The 16,721-nt window shown below is 39.2% G+C and overlaps 1 protein-coding gene across 8 annotated transcripts in view; it reads left to right on the forward strand.

Annotated features, from left to right (window-relative positions):
- Positions 1–725: 725 nt before the first annotated feature.
- The window catches only part of ABLIM3 (actin binding LIM protein family member 3), a 172,859-nt gene continuing 156,863 nt past the window's right edge, over positions 726–16,721 (forward strand). For 4 of the 8 annotated variants that reach the window (XM_087955460.1, XM_087955453.1, XM_087955455.1 and 1 more), the window contains exon 1: positions 726–1,607. In XM_087955460.1, coding sequence (XP_087811586.1) covers positions 1,595–1,607 — 13 coding nt within the window. In that variant the 5' untranslated portion in view covers positions 726–1,594. The remainder of the gene's footprint in view (positions 1,608–16,721) is intronic. The other 4 variants (XM_087955456.1, XM_087955457.1, XM_087955459.1 and 1 more) reach the window with 2 other exon arrangements.

Below are 16,721 nucleotides of genomic sequence, written 5' to 3' on the forward strand. Positions count from 1 at the left end.
TTACAGTCAAGATAAATATTTGGAATAAAAAGGAACTTGCAATGAATGTAGATTTGCAACAATAGTAACTACAGTTTCACAATATTCAGGACTTTAATGAATTGTCTAATAGCTAAAATTTACCATGAGATTTTAAAGATTTGAGTCAATTCCTTGAGTCAATTATGTTGTGGACTTTGTATGTAGATGTGATTTATAATTATTTAAAAAAAGAAATATTTTTCTTCCCATTTCAGAATATCTCTATGATGAGGCATATAAAACACCAAATGCTTTTTAAATACACAGTTGCTACTTAATTCTGACTCAGTCCCTTTGTACTTGTTGCAAATAGTAATTTATCAGCCAAAATTGGTTATTACTTTTCACTAAATGAAAAATAATCACCAGTCCCTGGCTCTATTTATCCTACTTTACAGGTGGACACCAAATGACTGAAGCAGTTCCCCAACTGATATTTGAAACCAGCATGAAGTATTTCCACAAGACTGTAGTGTATTTGGGCTTTCACTAACCCTAATATAATGTAGACACCTCACAGGTCCGTCCCTCCCTCTCAATATCTTGCAAACTGAATGCGACGTCTGTTGCGAGGGTAGCCACTTTGCCACCAGTAGATGGCGGAAGGCAACATCCCATTTTCACCAGTCGCCAAGCAAACCCTGCCCAATGGAGCTATTTTCCCGCCTCCCTCCCCTTCCTCTCGGTCCTCCCTTTTCCATCCAAATTTGCAGCCAGCCCCGCCGCATCCTCACGAAAACTCCTCCCGCTGCACCTGAAAAAGGCATCTATTGGCTGAAAGAAGCGAGGCGAGCGCTAGGCGAGTAGGTTTAGGATCTGGAGCTCCAAGTCCGGTGTAAATCGTCCAAGGAAGGAGGAGGAGGAGGGGGGTGGAGGACCCGGAGATACCAGAGGGAAGAATTGGCTTATTGGTTCGATCAGCGAGCTGTGCGCATCGACTCGGCTCCCCTCCCGGTTCTCTCTCCCCCCCCCCACCCCCGATTCACACCCCCTTCGGCTGTAGCTGGGCTTGAGCAGGCATCGCTCTGCACTGCATGACAGCTCCAGGTTCCGAAGACGACGTAGCAGCCGGGAGTAGGAGGCCAAGCCCAGCTAAGGAAGATCTTCGAAGATCGGCGGGGGTGTGAGCCCAGAAGGCACCTTGCCCGGTCTGATTCCCAGGGCGCTGCTGCTGCCGTCGCCTCCTCCTCCTCCTCGCCTTCGATTGCCTTTCGCTCCTGTTTATAACCTTGTTCTCTGACCGCCCAAGACTGAGCAGAAAGCCAGAAGCCCAGAGAGAGAGAGAGAGAGAGAGAGAGAGTAGCACCGGGTCAAGGAGAAATACCTGCGCATCGCTTAGGCTGCAATTGATGGAAGATACACATTTCTTTCTCTAGGGAAGCTGGTTACTCGCCCGCCCCCTTCTCTCTCTCTCTCTCTCTTTTAAAGAAAAGAACGAAAGCAGAAAGGGAGAGAAAAGAGGAGGTTCTGCTCTAAAAGAAAAGAGAGGGCAGAGGCAACGAAAGGAACCCGAGAGAATTTCGCCGAGCGTTTCCCTCCCTTTGTTGAATGAGAAAGACGGCGCCGGATCACCATGAGCACCAGCAGTAAGTACCGGCTCTCCCTTGAGTTTGGAGCGGGGGGAGGAGGAGGAGTAGCGGCTTCTTTTGCACTCCGCCTTGCGGGGACGAAGAGTGTCACAGAAGGATGGACCCGGGTTTAGGGGTTTGAGAATGTTTTTTCTCTCCCCCCCCCGTTTGGGGTTTGGGGTGAGAAAAGATGGACGTATTATGTGGGATGGGTACACCTGCTGATCCTCAGCCCTACCCCACAACTAGAATTTTGGCAACTCGATTTAAATGTGGAGGGGCGTGTCACATCCACAGACACCCAACTACTCTAGGTTAAAAGAGTGGTTGTCACTGGTGTCTTGAGGCTTCACACCCCCCCCCACCCCGCCTCTAACTAAAGATAGGCATAATCTTTTCAGTGGCATCTCAGGGCAGAGTTCAAAGGCAGGGTGGCAGGGTTGGGAGATGAAACTATGATTATAAGTGTAGGTGCATTGATACGTTGTCAAATGTTTCCCACTCTTTTATCAGACTGCAAGATCTCTCTCTCTGTGTGTGTGTGTGTGTTGTGGACAATGCGATAGCGCCTATTGATTAGAATAAAAGAAATGGCAAGAAGCATTAAGGGAAGTGCCACATCTGAATTTGTAAAGGAGTAAAAAAAAAAAAAAGAGGTTAAGAAGCTGAACTGTGTCAGACCCAGTTTTAAAGATAGGAGGGTTTCGGTTTCTATAGCACTGAATTTGACAAATCAGATTTGGTCAGAAATATCCACTGCTGAGGTTGATGTTAGTCTTGCTGTTTTGTTTCTCTTGGTGTTTAATAGTATTTTCACACATCTGTGAGGCAAATGAAGCCACCTTGTCACCTTCCTCCTCTGACAGCTAGAGGAGAAATTTTTAGCAGATTTTAGATACTGAGATTTCAGATTTTCCAGGATTTGGGAGAAAGGAGTAGGTAGATAGGGTCAAAAACTCTTGCTTAGAAACCTGGAGAGTTAATGTCTCAACTAGATTAATCAAGGGTCTTGACATTGATGTAGGTCAACATGTTCATAAGCAAACTCTTCACTTGTATTCGTGTCCTTGGGATTTGACTTGATATTGCAATTAGCAAATATGTGGCAGGGGATTTTCCCCCCACCCCCAGAAGGGCATCAGCCCTATTTTCAGTGTTCTTCAGGTTCCTCCCTCTTTCTTTCTGCTGTGCTTGGGTTGGTCCTAGATTTCTTGAGACAAACAGGTGGTGGTGGTGCTGCTCCAAAGGTGACAGCCAAGGAAAATATTTCAACCCAAAGAACGAGTGATTTTTAGATTTCCTATGCCTCATTCTCAAGACTGTCCTGGGTGTTTTCCCTATGAGTCACAAGTGAATTATGGATACTCTGATAGTAGGCATAGATAATAGACCCTACTAATATATTCTTTTCCATCCAGTAGCTGCCTAATAACAAAAGCCTAGAGCTCACCTGCACCACCCAACAAGGTCTCTTACTCAAGACCAGGGTGTTTTCTGCTTGGGTGGCAGAAAAAAAAACAAGGCTAAGTAGAACAAGGGAGCAGACGTATCAAACACACAACCAATACCTGGGTAATGGTGGTCCTTTTCTGCTGGTAATGATGTGGGATTAATGTTTAATAAATCCATTATTCTTCCAGGAGTGTTGCCCCTCCCTCTCAAGCTCTACAGTTGTATGTACTTTCTGCACTTTGTTCAAAGTCCACTTCCATAGCACCATTCTGAAACTCAGGGCTTCCAATGTTGGGGCTGTGCTCCCCATTATCCTAGTTACAGACGAGAGTATAACTGCCCCTATCCATCTGTAGAATGCTGAGTGGGAAGAAGCCATTTTACCAGTGTAGCCTACATTTGCTATATTTATTACTATGATATTAGGAATATGAAAAAAAAAGCAATTTACTCACATCAAGACAGTCTTGCTTAGCCTGAGCTTATTCTTAATTTGGCCCATGCCTGGGCCAAATTGGCTGGACTCAGCTATGATCAACCTACTCAAACTGTCACGTCACATTTGCATGCCTTTGTCTTCCCCTCTGTAGCATGATGTGATACTGAAAAATCTATTTTCCTCCCAGGGCAAAGCACTTTGTGCTCTTTTACCATGTTGCAATGGATCATTTCTTATCATTTATGAAAGTATGGAAAGCAAGAGCTACCTTTTTCAGATTAGTCCAAAATTGGAATCTCACAAAGTTACTAGCTTCAACAGAAACCACAAATGTATTTCTGTTAATATAATATAATGTAATAATGCTTTTCATCCCATAGAACCATGAATTATAATCCTAGTGCAGTAGCAATCAGGGCTTCTTTTGCAATAATTTTTATTCTAGAAGGCCCACATCAATGAAATCAATCTGTAGTGGAAGGAATTTACATACTCATCTTACTGCATTAGAAACTGAAAAAGCTATTCTTCAATTAACCTTATTCTCACCGCAGCCAGAATAACCTTTGCACAGTGTTGGAAACAAGCAGATATTCCAACAGAGGAGATGGTTATACAGAATATAACAGCCTGTGCAGAGATGGACAAGTTAACCTTAGCACTTAAGGAAAAAGAAACATCAGAATATTATAGAAGCTGGGAATGCTGATATGATTGGATAGAACAAAAATAGAAAATATATTAGTAAATAACGTAAAATGTAAATCATAATTACATATTCGCAATAAGATGTATTTGTAAATGTATCACCAATATTATTAAGTGTTGTACCTGATGATTCTCAACTCTTGACAAATGTATCTTTTCTTTTATGTATACTGAGAGCATTTGCACCAAGACAAATTCCTTGTGTGTCCAATCACACTTGGCCAATAAAGAATGCAATTATTGTATGTCACAATGTGTCCTAGAGAGCAGGGCTATTTTTAATTCAACTTCTTAAAAATTCTTTATTATTTTATTACAGCTAATACAAATCCAAAAAGGGGTTCCGTAGCTCAGCAGTTAAAGACACCAAGTTGGTCAGCTGGAAAGCTGACAGTCCGGGTTAGAGACCCGAACATCGCACAATGGATGAGCCCCTGTTCCTTGCCCCAGCTCCTGCCCACCTAGCAGTTTGAAAGCATGTACATGCAAGTAGATTAACAGGTACTACTTTAGTGGGAAGGTAATAGCCTTTGGCATATAGCCATACTGATCGCATCACTCCAGAAAATGTCTTCGGACAATGCTGACTTCCTTGGCCAAGAAACAGATGAGCACTGTGCCCAGAGTTGGACACAAATGGACAGGGAAAGCTTTACCTTTAATACAATTCCAAAAGGTCTCATCAGAAGGTATTAATTTCATAATGGGAACTCTCACTATTGCAACAAACAGACCTCTGGTCTTTCCCTACAACAGGAATATTATTCCCAGATTAATTTTATTCTGAGAGGAATTCCTGTTCAAATATCCAGAAAATATTTTTAGAAAGTAATGTCTTTGTTTTATGGTTTTCTTTCAATTCTGAGAATATCTTTACAGAAAATACACTTAGTGGGGGAGAATTTGTTTTTCCCAATCCGGTGGTATGTTACCAAGCTTACCTATTATCAAGTGTTAATACTGGAAGCCAATAATTGGTGTTAAATTTCTGATTTGGACAACTTTGGAATATAAATATATATCGTACCTTTGGTTGGATGGATGGTATTAGGATCTAAATATACTAAAATTCTAGTACCTCTGGAAATATATCAGTTAGGAAAGTAATGTCTAAAAAAGAAATATTTGATCCTTTTTCCCATGCTAAATTGACTTTATGGGAAAATCCAACATTAAACATTGGGGGAAAGCCGGCAATATGGAAAAATTAGATGAAAGTGAGATACTGACTGTGGACCAATTGATAGATATGAGGATGAATTTTTAACATATACTGTACTAAGAGACAAATATCATCTATCAGATGTAACTTAGTGGAAATATTTGCAGCTTCAACATTTGCTAACAACATTTTTGGGACAGCAGCTTTTTCAGCCTCTAACATACCCAAGATACACGAACACTGGTTAAATTGTTTAAAATTAAAATCATACTTTAGTTTCTATAGATATTTGTTATCAATATATCAATTTTATATGCAGATGTTAAATATGAAGGGAATAAGGGATTAGAGGTTTTTATATATAGCTTAAGCAATGGGAGAGTCTCTTAATTTTTATAGTAACAGTGTCAGTTCACCTTAAACTGTGACTAATACAACAAAAATAATAATTAGAATTTATTGGACTCTATTACATCTGTATAAGGTTAAGATGCTGGGCTTGTTGGCTGGAAAGCTGACAGTCCAGGTTTGAGAATTGAGTGTCACATGATGGAGTGAGCTCCCATTACTCACCCCAGTTCCTGCTGCCCATGCAATTCGAAAGCATGCAAATGTGAGTAGATAAATAGGTATCACTTCAGTGGGAAGGTGTTTCACTGTACACTCTAGTCTATGCTGCAGTGTGATGTCATGTTAGCCAGAGGAGCAGCAGAAACGTCTTCAGACAGCACTGCCTCAATGGCTTAGGAACAGAGATCAGCACCTGCCCCCCTAAAGTCAGCTACAATTAGTGGAGTAAAACCCACATGGACTCATTTCCCTTTCCCTTATATCTGTATAGAAAAGGATTGTCTAGGATAGCATTTTATTGGAGATAATTAGAATAGAATAGAATAGAATAGAATAGAATAGAATAGAATAGAATAAATTCTTTATTGGCCAAGTGTGATTGGACACACAAGGAATTTGTCTTTGGTGCATAAACTCTCAGTGCACATAAAGAAAAAATAAAATACATTCATCAAGAATCATAAAATACAACACTTAATGATAGTCATAGCCAATGCTTCTTTAAAACATGCATTTTTGCAATAACTACAATGTTACTAAGTTTTGGGAGAAAGCAATGCATATACAAAGATGACTGTGTGATAAAAGGAAAAATTGAAAAATTTCTCTTGAATTACATATCCAGTATATGGAATTTGATAACTGGATAGCACAAATGGGTTTTCTGTGCCCTGATAGCTAAAAGACAACAGGCTCTGTCATTTGCTGCATGGCTAACTTGTGTGAAGGAATGAGTTTTGGCTTAATTACAGGAGACCAGGAGAAGCTTATTCTACAGAGATTATTGTTTGTTTGTATGTTTTGTTTTTGGGACAAGGGAGAACAGTCTGGTCTGTCTTCCACCCATTACTAAGAAATATGTAATCCTATTGATCTGATTGGTCCTTTGAACTACCACTCTTGCTCTTTAATTTGCCATTAAATTGAGTCTAACAATAAGTTTCAACATCCAAAAACATCCCATGTATCTATCAGTGAGAAGATACTCTTCAGTCACCTCACAATAATGTCAAACATTCACAACCCAGACATTGGCACTCAAATGATGTCTCTCTATGAAAAAAGCCAGAGATGTTTGAGATAGAAATATAAGAGGCAAACAGCTTTATGGCAAAAATAAGAAAACCAGATGGTAAACATTTAGAAAGTAGTTTAATCAAACTACAAGGGCTCAATCTTGGGAGAGTTGACTTGAAGTCTTTTCTCAGCTTAGTCTTGGTTTCCTGTCTTTAAATACCATTTAAATCTCACATCGGCTTGTTGAGAGGACAGATAAAATAATGAATCAACTTTGAAAACTGAATTGCTTGCACTTGATATAGGATAATGCCTTATTTTCACATTTTCAAATAGACCAATAAAGGACAAGGACAGGTATTTCAGCTAATATAAATTAGCAGCAGATCTTATAATGGAATTATGTATGTGTACAACAGCCTAGTATCTTCCTCAGAATAGAATAGAATAGAATAGAATAGAATAGAATAGAATAGAATAGAATATTATCACTTTAAATGTATACTAATCGGCATATAAAATGAAATTTCATTGTATTCAGCTCTCAAAAGATAACCATTATGCATTAAATTATGCTTAGATTCCATAAAGCTTCCCATTTACAAGCAGTGTATTGCAATGAGGTCAGGATTCCATTGGTGATTCTTTCCATGAAAAGGAAAAGTGAGAGAATGACTCTTTTGTCCTAAATATCTTCTATACATTCAGTTATCACTATAGACCTTCTTGTGGCAAAAAAAACAAAAAAAAAACCCATTGCATAAAGATTGGCTGAAATTGTCACCATATGATGAGTGCTAAGTGTGATGGGCTACTTGGGTGCAATAGATCATTATATGGCACAGATTTTATTGAGTAGTCTCTTCTGAGTTGCTGCAAATCATAACCAGGTCAGGGGTGCCATATGATGGCTGTTTTGTGCCCTGCAAACCAGATTCCACTTGTCAGCTTGGAAGAGAACTTCTCACACTGCTGTTGTCTAGATTTAGAGACCTAGGCATCCAGTATGTTCATTTTGATTTATATTTCTTTAATTATTGGTACATCTCTTGTTACTTCCATGGCCTTCCATGTGAAGATAGCATATAATATATTGGGGCAATGCAATCAAAGAAATAAGAACACAGTCTTCTTTCCATTACAGATGGAAGTTATGACAGGTTGAAACACTAGACCTTGCTGGAGAGAATTGCCTGAGAAGAAAGGCCTTTTGCTCCCTCAGTGTTAATTTAGCATTTGAGAAGATCCACTGAGAACCTTAGGATTGTAATTTATATGCATAAAGCTATTGCTCTACATAGCTTATTGTCAGCACCATCCATACTGGCTGGGGAATTCTGGAACTTGAAGTCCACACATTTTAAAGTTGTCAGTTTGAAAAACATGTTATAGATACAGCAGTGCTTGCAAGTATTGCCTATCCTAACCCCTCCTAAGATTCCTGCACGCCAACCATTGCTATACTTATTATTAGGACATATGTCTATGTCAGAAGGAAAGGAGATATTTACCAACTATGTAACTGTTGTAGCTCATATATAGGAAATTGAACATCATGATGTGTAACAAAGCTATGCATGTGACTTTTACCTTTATCTACTCTTTTTCTTACCGTGGCATTTTCTATTTATTTCACCAAGGGCACCATATGCCTACATACATACATACATACATACATACATACATACATACATACTTATACACACACACACACACACACATATATACACACCCATGAGTAGGAATGTAGTGCTCACAGTGACCATGTTCCCACTTGACTTCATTTTTAAGCTATTTCAATTAATATAAGTGATTGATTAATTTATCAATGGAAGATAACAATAGTAATAGCACTTAGACTTATATACTGCTTTACTGTGCTTTACAGCTCTCTCTAAGTGGTTTACAGAGTCAGCATATTATCCCCAACAATTTGGGTCCTCATTTTACTCACCTCAGAAGGATGGAAGGCTGAGTCAACCTTGAGCCTGGTGATTGCAGGCAGCAGATATAGCCTGTAGTACTGCACTCTAACCACTGAGCCACAATGGTTCATGCCAATATGCCAAGAGTCATAACAGTTGCCAGCACTATCTTTATTTATAAAAATAGATTGGGCCTCACCTAAGCCTTGTAGGCAATCTTACAAAATAAATGCATTACAAGTAGAGGCAACTTATTACTTCACATGAAAAACCACCTACCTGGAAAAAGTAAAAAGTAAGTGCAATGGAAGACAACAGAGCCTGAATAGGTTAGAATGAGAAATTTACATTGCAGATGCTCCATTAGGTGTCACTGGGCTCCTCATGCAGTTTAAAATGTGAATAGCAAACTTTAAATGGCTTGGTTCCTATGAATGTACAGGGTCATTTTTTCCAGGTTCCATCCAGGATGCTTGATTCAGATGAGAATGTTTCTCTTGGTCAAAGGGAGACATACCCATAGACATAAAAACACCCTGGGTAGTGAGATTAGGAGACCCTGGACTAAAGTTTCCTGGCTGTTATTCCCACATTATGGAAGAATCTTCTTCCAGAATTTAGGACAATGTGGGTATCATTTCAAAAGCCTGTCCAGACAGAATTATTCCACAGGAGTTTTGAAAGCTGAAGTTGCTTTTGACTGTTGCATGGTATTGGGTAGCTTTAATTATGTTACAGTTGATTTGATTTTTTTAAATTTTATTTTTATTCTGCTTTTTATTCTTGTCAAGTGCCAGGAAAAGTTTGGATTTTGATAGTATATCAAAAACATAAATAGATAAATGCATACACTTCACCAGTTTGCCTCTTGGTAAATTTGTAATAAGCTCCATCGACCACAGCAAGTACTTGGTGAAAAAGCTAGCCTCCTCTGCCCTGTGTAGTGATCATGCCCATAAATACATTCTCAAAATTCAGTTAGCTCAGGCTTTCCTTGGTTATGACTTTATTTCATCAGTTGTTCAAAGGCTCCATTTCTTTTTTACAATCTCTCCCAGGAAACACATGGCAAATATACTTCCTATTGAATAGACATATGAGTGTGCAGGTACCTTAAAACAGATTTGATTTTGTTACAAAGACAGAAATTTTTTTAAAAATCCCAAATTTGAACTCTTACTCTGGAGAAAAAGCAACATGTGTGGTAAAGTCAGCCATGAATAAAAAATCCAATGTAAGTCAGTGGCAGGAGACTTAAATCAGGAAAGGAAAGGAAACTTTTGATGCAACGCCTTATTAATGGGCCTAATACACTGTTATGCGATGTGATGATCACTACTGTTTTAGATAGCTTTGAAAGGGGATTAGATTACTTGATTCTCAGCAACTTTCCGTGGCTGACAACTCCATGATTCTGGTTGGGAAATTATGGGAGTTGAAGCCCACATGTCTTAAAGTTGATGAGGTTGAAAAACACTGGGTTACATGAATAATAATCTGTCAATAATTTCTAGTCATAAAAATTAGAAACCACCAAGTTCCGCAGCTCTATGAATGAATCTGCTAGGGAGAAATAAGACAAAAGGTCTATTGCATTCACACATGGTCTGAGTTTCACAGAAGCACCTACCAGATGTTGTGAGAAGTTAATCTAAAGTTTTTGATGTGATCCAGCTCAGCTTCTCTTACTTTTATGTAAGTGAGGTTACATTGCTGTAAAGGCACTGAATGATTTCAACTGTTTCAAATGGGGGGAATTACTGCATTCTCATGGTCTTGCTTGCTGAAAATAAGCATAGGACTTAGAACTTCCATTTGAAGTAGTCAGTTGGGTGACTGTTTCATTACATTTTAGTTAGGGAATGGTTATGGAAGAGGTTTCACTGTACTAATGATGCTGTACATTTCTCAGAGTTGATTGATTGGATTGATATAGAAGCATTGATAGATGATAGATGGATGGATGGATAGATAGATAGATTGATTGATTGATTGACTGACTGATTTCTAGCACAGCAATATAATGATGGATAATAATGTTCTATAATATAGAATTGTTTTTCTAGATAAAACCATAAAATGGTCCTAGATCATAAGTTCTCCACAAACTTTTATACTCTAGACCAGGGATATCAAACTTGCATTGTCATGGTGTCATCATGTGATGTATTTTTTCCCCTTTGCTAAACTGGACATGGGCATGGCCAGCGTGTGATGCATCTGGTCATGGGCTGTAAGTTTGACAGCCCTGCTCCAGACAGTACTGATCTCTGCTTTAAAATCTCCATACTCATTCCAGAGCTTTGGAAAGTTTTTGTGTGAAACTATTGACCTAAATTAAGCTACATCTCTATAAATGGACTTTGATTCACATCTCAAATATCTTCCAACTTTACATAACTACAGTGCAAAAGCTTCTATATTTTCCACCAATTCAGAATGACAGGTTAAAAACAAAACACCATTATGCAATTAGCTTTTCACTGGAAAAAGTATATAAAGCTGCCCACCGAAGATTAATTGGAACTAATCCTAATGCTTTACCCTTTGATCCATTTTGATGTGAAAGCAGTGAAAGCTTTCTGACCTTTACCCAAAATACTGAACCATCTACAGGGCTTCTACTCTTGTGCTACTACTATTACTATTGCAACCAGTTTCTCAGTCTTGTGCTGACTTTGCTGAGAAATTAAATTGTAAAACAGCAGGGACCTACCTGCTGAAAAACATCTTGTGATTCATTTCCCACCACACTTAAAATCTAGCAGAAAGTGACCAATGCAGCTAATGAACTATTTCATGAAGCTGCCATGGAAAATAGCTTCTTTTGGATATCGAGTGATTGGGCCACACTCGGGATAAATGAAACTCTTTTCCTGATGGAGTGCTATGAGCAAATAATTACTGGGGGAAGTGCAGTTATAAAATATATGCTCACTGCTTTCAATTATATACAAAAAGGCACATCCATAAAACATCTGGATCACCACTTGAACACCTTTGACCAAATCACCATCATTCAATTGCAAAAGGCAGTTTTACTTGGAGCAGCTTACATCCTGTGATAATAACATGAACACCATCAAACAATGATATCTGCCTATCCCATATCTTTGGAAAGGACTTGATAAATGGACAAAGATTACAAATCTAGTCTAAATATTGACTGGCTATGCCACCAATCATCACCGTCGTCATCATCATCATCATTGAAGATCTATAATAGATATATTAAGAAAATAATAAGATAAATAAATATTACAATATATCAAGCTCTGAGGGGTCCTTGGTGCTCTCTCAACTTGCTTGCTTTCTTGCAGACATTTCATTACTCAAACTAGGTAACAACATCAGTGCCAGTGTTGTTTGGTGGAAGTGTGCCTGCAGGCAAATTTTTCCCATTTGCATGCTGTCTGAAGTGTTTGAAGCCATATCAGTGGTGGTATTCAAATAAAGTTGCTACCGGTTCGGTGGGCACGGCTTGGTGGGCGCGCTTTGCACACGTGCACACACTTTGCGTGCATGCACGTGCCAAACGTGCATTTTGTGCAGGCGCAGAGGCATTCTAACTGCAAGCCTGCACGATCGCCGGTCGCTGCAGCAGCTGCCACACAGCTCTATTCTGCACCGCGCAAAGCAGCTGCGCTTTGAATTCTGGCCATAAAAGTGAGTATGGGAGGCCGGGCGAGTGGGTGGGCCAAACACAGAGAGCGGAGAGAACCGGTTCAGTCTCCGCTGCTCATTGCCACTACCAGCTCTCCAGGACTGGGCAGAACTGGTCGAACGCCACCACTGGCCCATATGTAGTACTAATAACTGCTTAGAGAGGGCTATAAAACAGTATATAAGTCTAAGTGCTATTGCTAATAAAGAATATTTGTAGCGGTGCTCTGATCATAAATGCTAGTGGTGATGTTACCTAGTTAGGGTAGTGAAACATCTGCAAGAAAACAAGCAAGCTCAGAGAACACCAAGGACCCCTCATGTCAACCTTGAGCTACAAATATTCTCCTTTATTAATATCAGCCTCTGAAAATCAAAGTTGAAAGATTATGATATAAACCAGCTATAGTGATCCTACTAGGTGTCATGCAAAAAAATCTTGGATGACACTTAACAAATCTACACTTTGACAAAGTTTCCATCTGTCAACTACAAAAAGCCACATTGCTTGGACCCAGCAGGGTTTGGGATTCTACAGGTTTGCACCTATTCGCTAGAACTGGTTGTTAACATTCTAAGCAGTTCGGAGAACCGGTTGTTAGAAGAAATTACCGGCCTAATCCTGTAAGGAAGGCAGGAAGGAAACATTCTGGTGTTGCTTACAGAAACTGCCTCTCCATTAACCCTTATTACGCTCTTGGCAGAACTAGACTTCCTGTCTCAGGAACCTCTCTGGAGTTTTTTTTCCCCTCCTTTGCTGGTACTTTGCTTGTGTGGAGTGACCATTCAAAGTTACAATGGCACTGAAAAAAGTGACTTATGACCGTTTTTCACACTTACGACTGTTCCAGCATCCCCACAGTCATGAGAGGCAAGGCGAGGAGATGCGTGCCTCAATGTGAGTGATATTGAGTTGGCCACACCCAGCCAATCACATGACCACCAAGCTACACCCACCAACTAAGCCACGCCCACAGAACCGGTTGTTAAAAAATTTGAATTCCACCCCTGCTTGGACCTATACATAAACAATACATTATTATACCCTAGGATCTTAGGAAGCACTCAATGTATATGAAGGTCAATGCCAGTTAAACAACTGGCAGTTGTGGTTTCACATTATTTTTATTTATTTATTGTGATTTGTCAATTGCTTACAAGATAATAGGTATAAGTATATACATAATTATGAAGACATGAAATGGGTACATATAAGAAAAATAAAAGAAACAATAGGACAGGGATGGTAGGCACGTTGGTGCACTTATGCACTCCCCCTACAGACCTCTTAGGAAAGGGATGAGGTCAATAGTAGACAGTCTAAGGTTAAAGTTTTTGGGGTTTGGGGAAGAAACCACAGAGTCAGGTAGAGTATTCCAGACATTGACCACTCTGTTGCTGAAGTCGTATTTCCTGCAATCAAGTTTGGTGCGGTTTACCTTGAGTTTGTATCTATTGTGTGCTCTTGTGTTGTTATGGTTGAAGCTGAAGTATTCATTGACAGGTAAGTCATTGCAGTGTATGATTTTATATACCATACTTAGTTTGGACCGAAGACAGCGTAATTCAAGGTTTTCTAGGTCTAGAATTTCAGGTCTGGTGGCATAAGGTATTCTACAACGAGTAGAGGAGTGGAGAACTCTTCTTGTGAAATATTTCTGGACTTTCTCAACTGTGCTAATATCAGATACGTAATGTGGGTTCCAGACTGATGAGCTGTATTCGAGTATTGGTCTAGCAAATGTTTTGTATGCTCTGGTTAGTAGTATGATATGACCAGAGAAAAAGCTACGTAGGATTAGGTTAACAACTCTTAATGCCTTTTTGGCTATGTATTTACAGTGGGATCTAGCATTTAGATTATTAGAGATGAGTATTCCAAGGTCCTTGACAGAGTTTGGATCATCAACAAGGTCTTGACTTCAGCTTGTATTTTATTTTCTGATATTTTTTTTGCCAATATGTAAGACAGAGCATTTATTTGTTGAGATTTGAACACATCATTGTGTCCTATATGTAACAATAACAACAAGTCATGTGACCAAATTAAAGGACTGATTAGTCATAGTGTGTGTGTGTCTGGGGGGGTGGTTGTGTGCTTTTTCACTGCAAGATTTGGGAGAAACATCTCTCGAAAAAATGCCAATTCTTCTCCAAACATTCTTTCCCAACTGATATCTACTAATTGTAATCGAACTACAGCTTCCAAAGTCTCAAGCTGGCATAGCTGTTGAAGATGGCAGGTTACATAGTATACAATCTATTTCACAGTCTCTGATATTAGTTATGCAGTTTTCTTAGGGAAAGAAATCCCTGTGGTATTCATATTCTCTGTCTCTGTCTCTCTGTCTCTGTCTCTCTCTGTCTCTCTCTCTCTCTCATACACATAACTCATAACTGCATATACACATACATACATACACTTTGCAAAAGTAATTAAGAGGCTCCTAAGCTTAGGTATTGGTTAGAAAATGTATGCTGAGTAATTTATAGGAATCAGAGCACTGAATGACTATTCTTGGCATCCAAATCAGGGTTAGCAGCTATGTCCATTAAGTATTATGTGCTAATCTTCCAAGACATACAGTTACACATTGTTTACCAGCAAACACCATTCATTCTCCTTTTAATTAAACAAGGATCACATGACATTGCTTTGCTCCTCTATATACCAGCATGCATGCTGCTGCATTCCTCTTAATGAAAATCCTGAATATTAGTCCTTATGATGACTTATCAAACCAGGACTTATTAGAATTTTGTTGCTGTAGCGAGGATTTGCTGTATTGTATAGAATCCAGCGAAATGCTAAAGTCCTGTTATGTGAAGAAGCAGATCTGCCATTTCTATTTGTATAGAATCTAGCGAAATGCTAAAGTCCTGTTGTGTGAAGAAGCAGAACTGCCATTTCTATTTATCTAATGGACCCCAAAACACAAGTGAGAAATTCCTTTTTATCCATAAATCAGTGACTCTGGCCTTACATGTCAGGAAATCGTTCAACTTGTTACAGAACATAGTAGGGTCTCAGTAGAATTATGTCATGAAATGAATTTACAAAGGAATCCAAGACGCCATCCCATCCCACAAATGGAATAGGATTGTCACTGAATGTACAGGCTGGTGAGGTAGTTTAACAAAAAAAAAGTTTTGCTATGAGTTGGAATAATTTTGTTATTCATTCCAGGGTATAATACATTCTGTTTAAAGGGGATCCAGGTGGTGTCGTTCTATGTTTTCTAGGTCTAGAATTTCGAGTCTGGTGGCATAAGGTATTCTGCAATGAGTAGAGGAGTGGAGAACTCTTCTTGTGAAATATTTCTGGACTTTCTCAACTGTGTTAATATCAGATACATAATGTGGGTTCTAGACTGATGAGCTGTATTCGAGTATTGGTCTAGCAAATGTTTTGTATGCTCTGGTTAGTAGTATGATATGACCAGAGAAAAAGCTACATAGGATTAGGTTAACAACTCTTAATGCCTTTTTGGCTATGTATTTACAGTGGGATCTAGCACTTAGATTATTAGAGATGAGTACTCCAAGGTCCTTGACAGAGTTTGGATCATCAACAAGGTCTTGACTATTCAGCCTGTATTTTATTTTCTGATTTATTTATTTTTTTACAATATGTAGGACAGAGCATTTATTTGTTGAGAATTGAAGTTGCCATTTGTTTGACCATTCTGATACATAGTCGAGGTCTTTTTGAAGGGTAGCAGTATTGTCTGTGGTGTTGAATAGCTTTACATCATCAGCAAAGAGAACGCAGGCATTTATGTAGAGCTTTACATCATCAGCAAAGAGAACGCAGGCATTTATGTAGAGTATGAAAAGAGTTGGTCCTAGAACACTGCCTTGGGGGACACCACTGTTGACAGGTACAGAATTTGATAGGATGCTCCCAATTTTGACCATTTGTCGTCTGTTTGACAGGAATGCTTCTATCCAGTTATGCAGGTGTCCAGAGATACCGTAAGATTTTAGTTTTAGGAGTAGCTTGTCGTGTACCACTGAATCAAAGGATTTACAGAAGTCTATGTCGATTGCGTCTATTGCTTTGCCCTGATCGAATTGTGTAGTCCATATGTTTTTACAGTGTAAGAGTTGCAGATTACATGATAGTTTTTTCATGTCATCTTCTCATTTCTGCAGCCCAGGCAGGCAGCAAAAAACATGACAAGTTAATTAAGCCC

The sequence above is a fragment of the Notechis scutatus genome, chromosome 2 (assembly GCF_049901735.1).
Source record: "Notechis scutatus isolate UNSWTSFEM ecotype Mainland chromosome 2, rNotScu1.2, whole genome shotgun sequence".
Classification (NCBI taxonomy): domain Eukaryota; kingdom Metazoa; phylum Chordata; class Lepidosauria; order Squamata; family Elapidae; genus Notechis; species Notechis scutatus.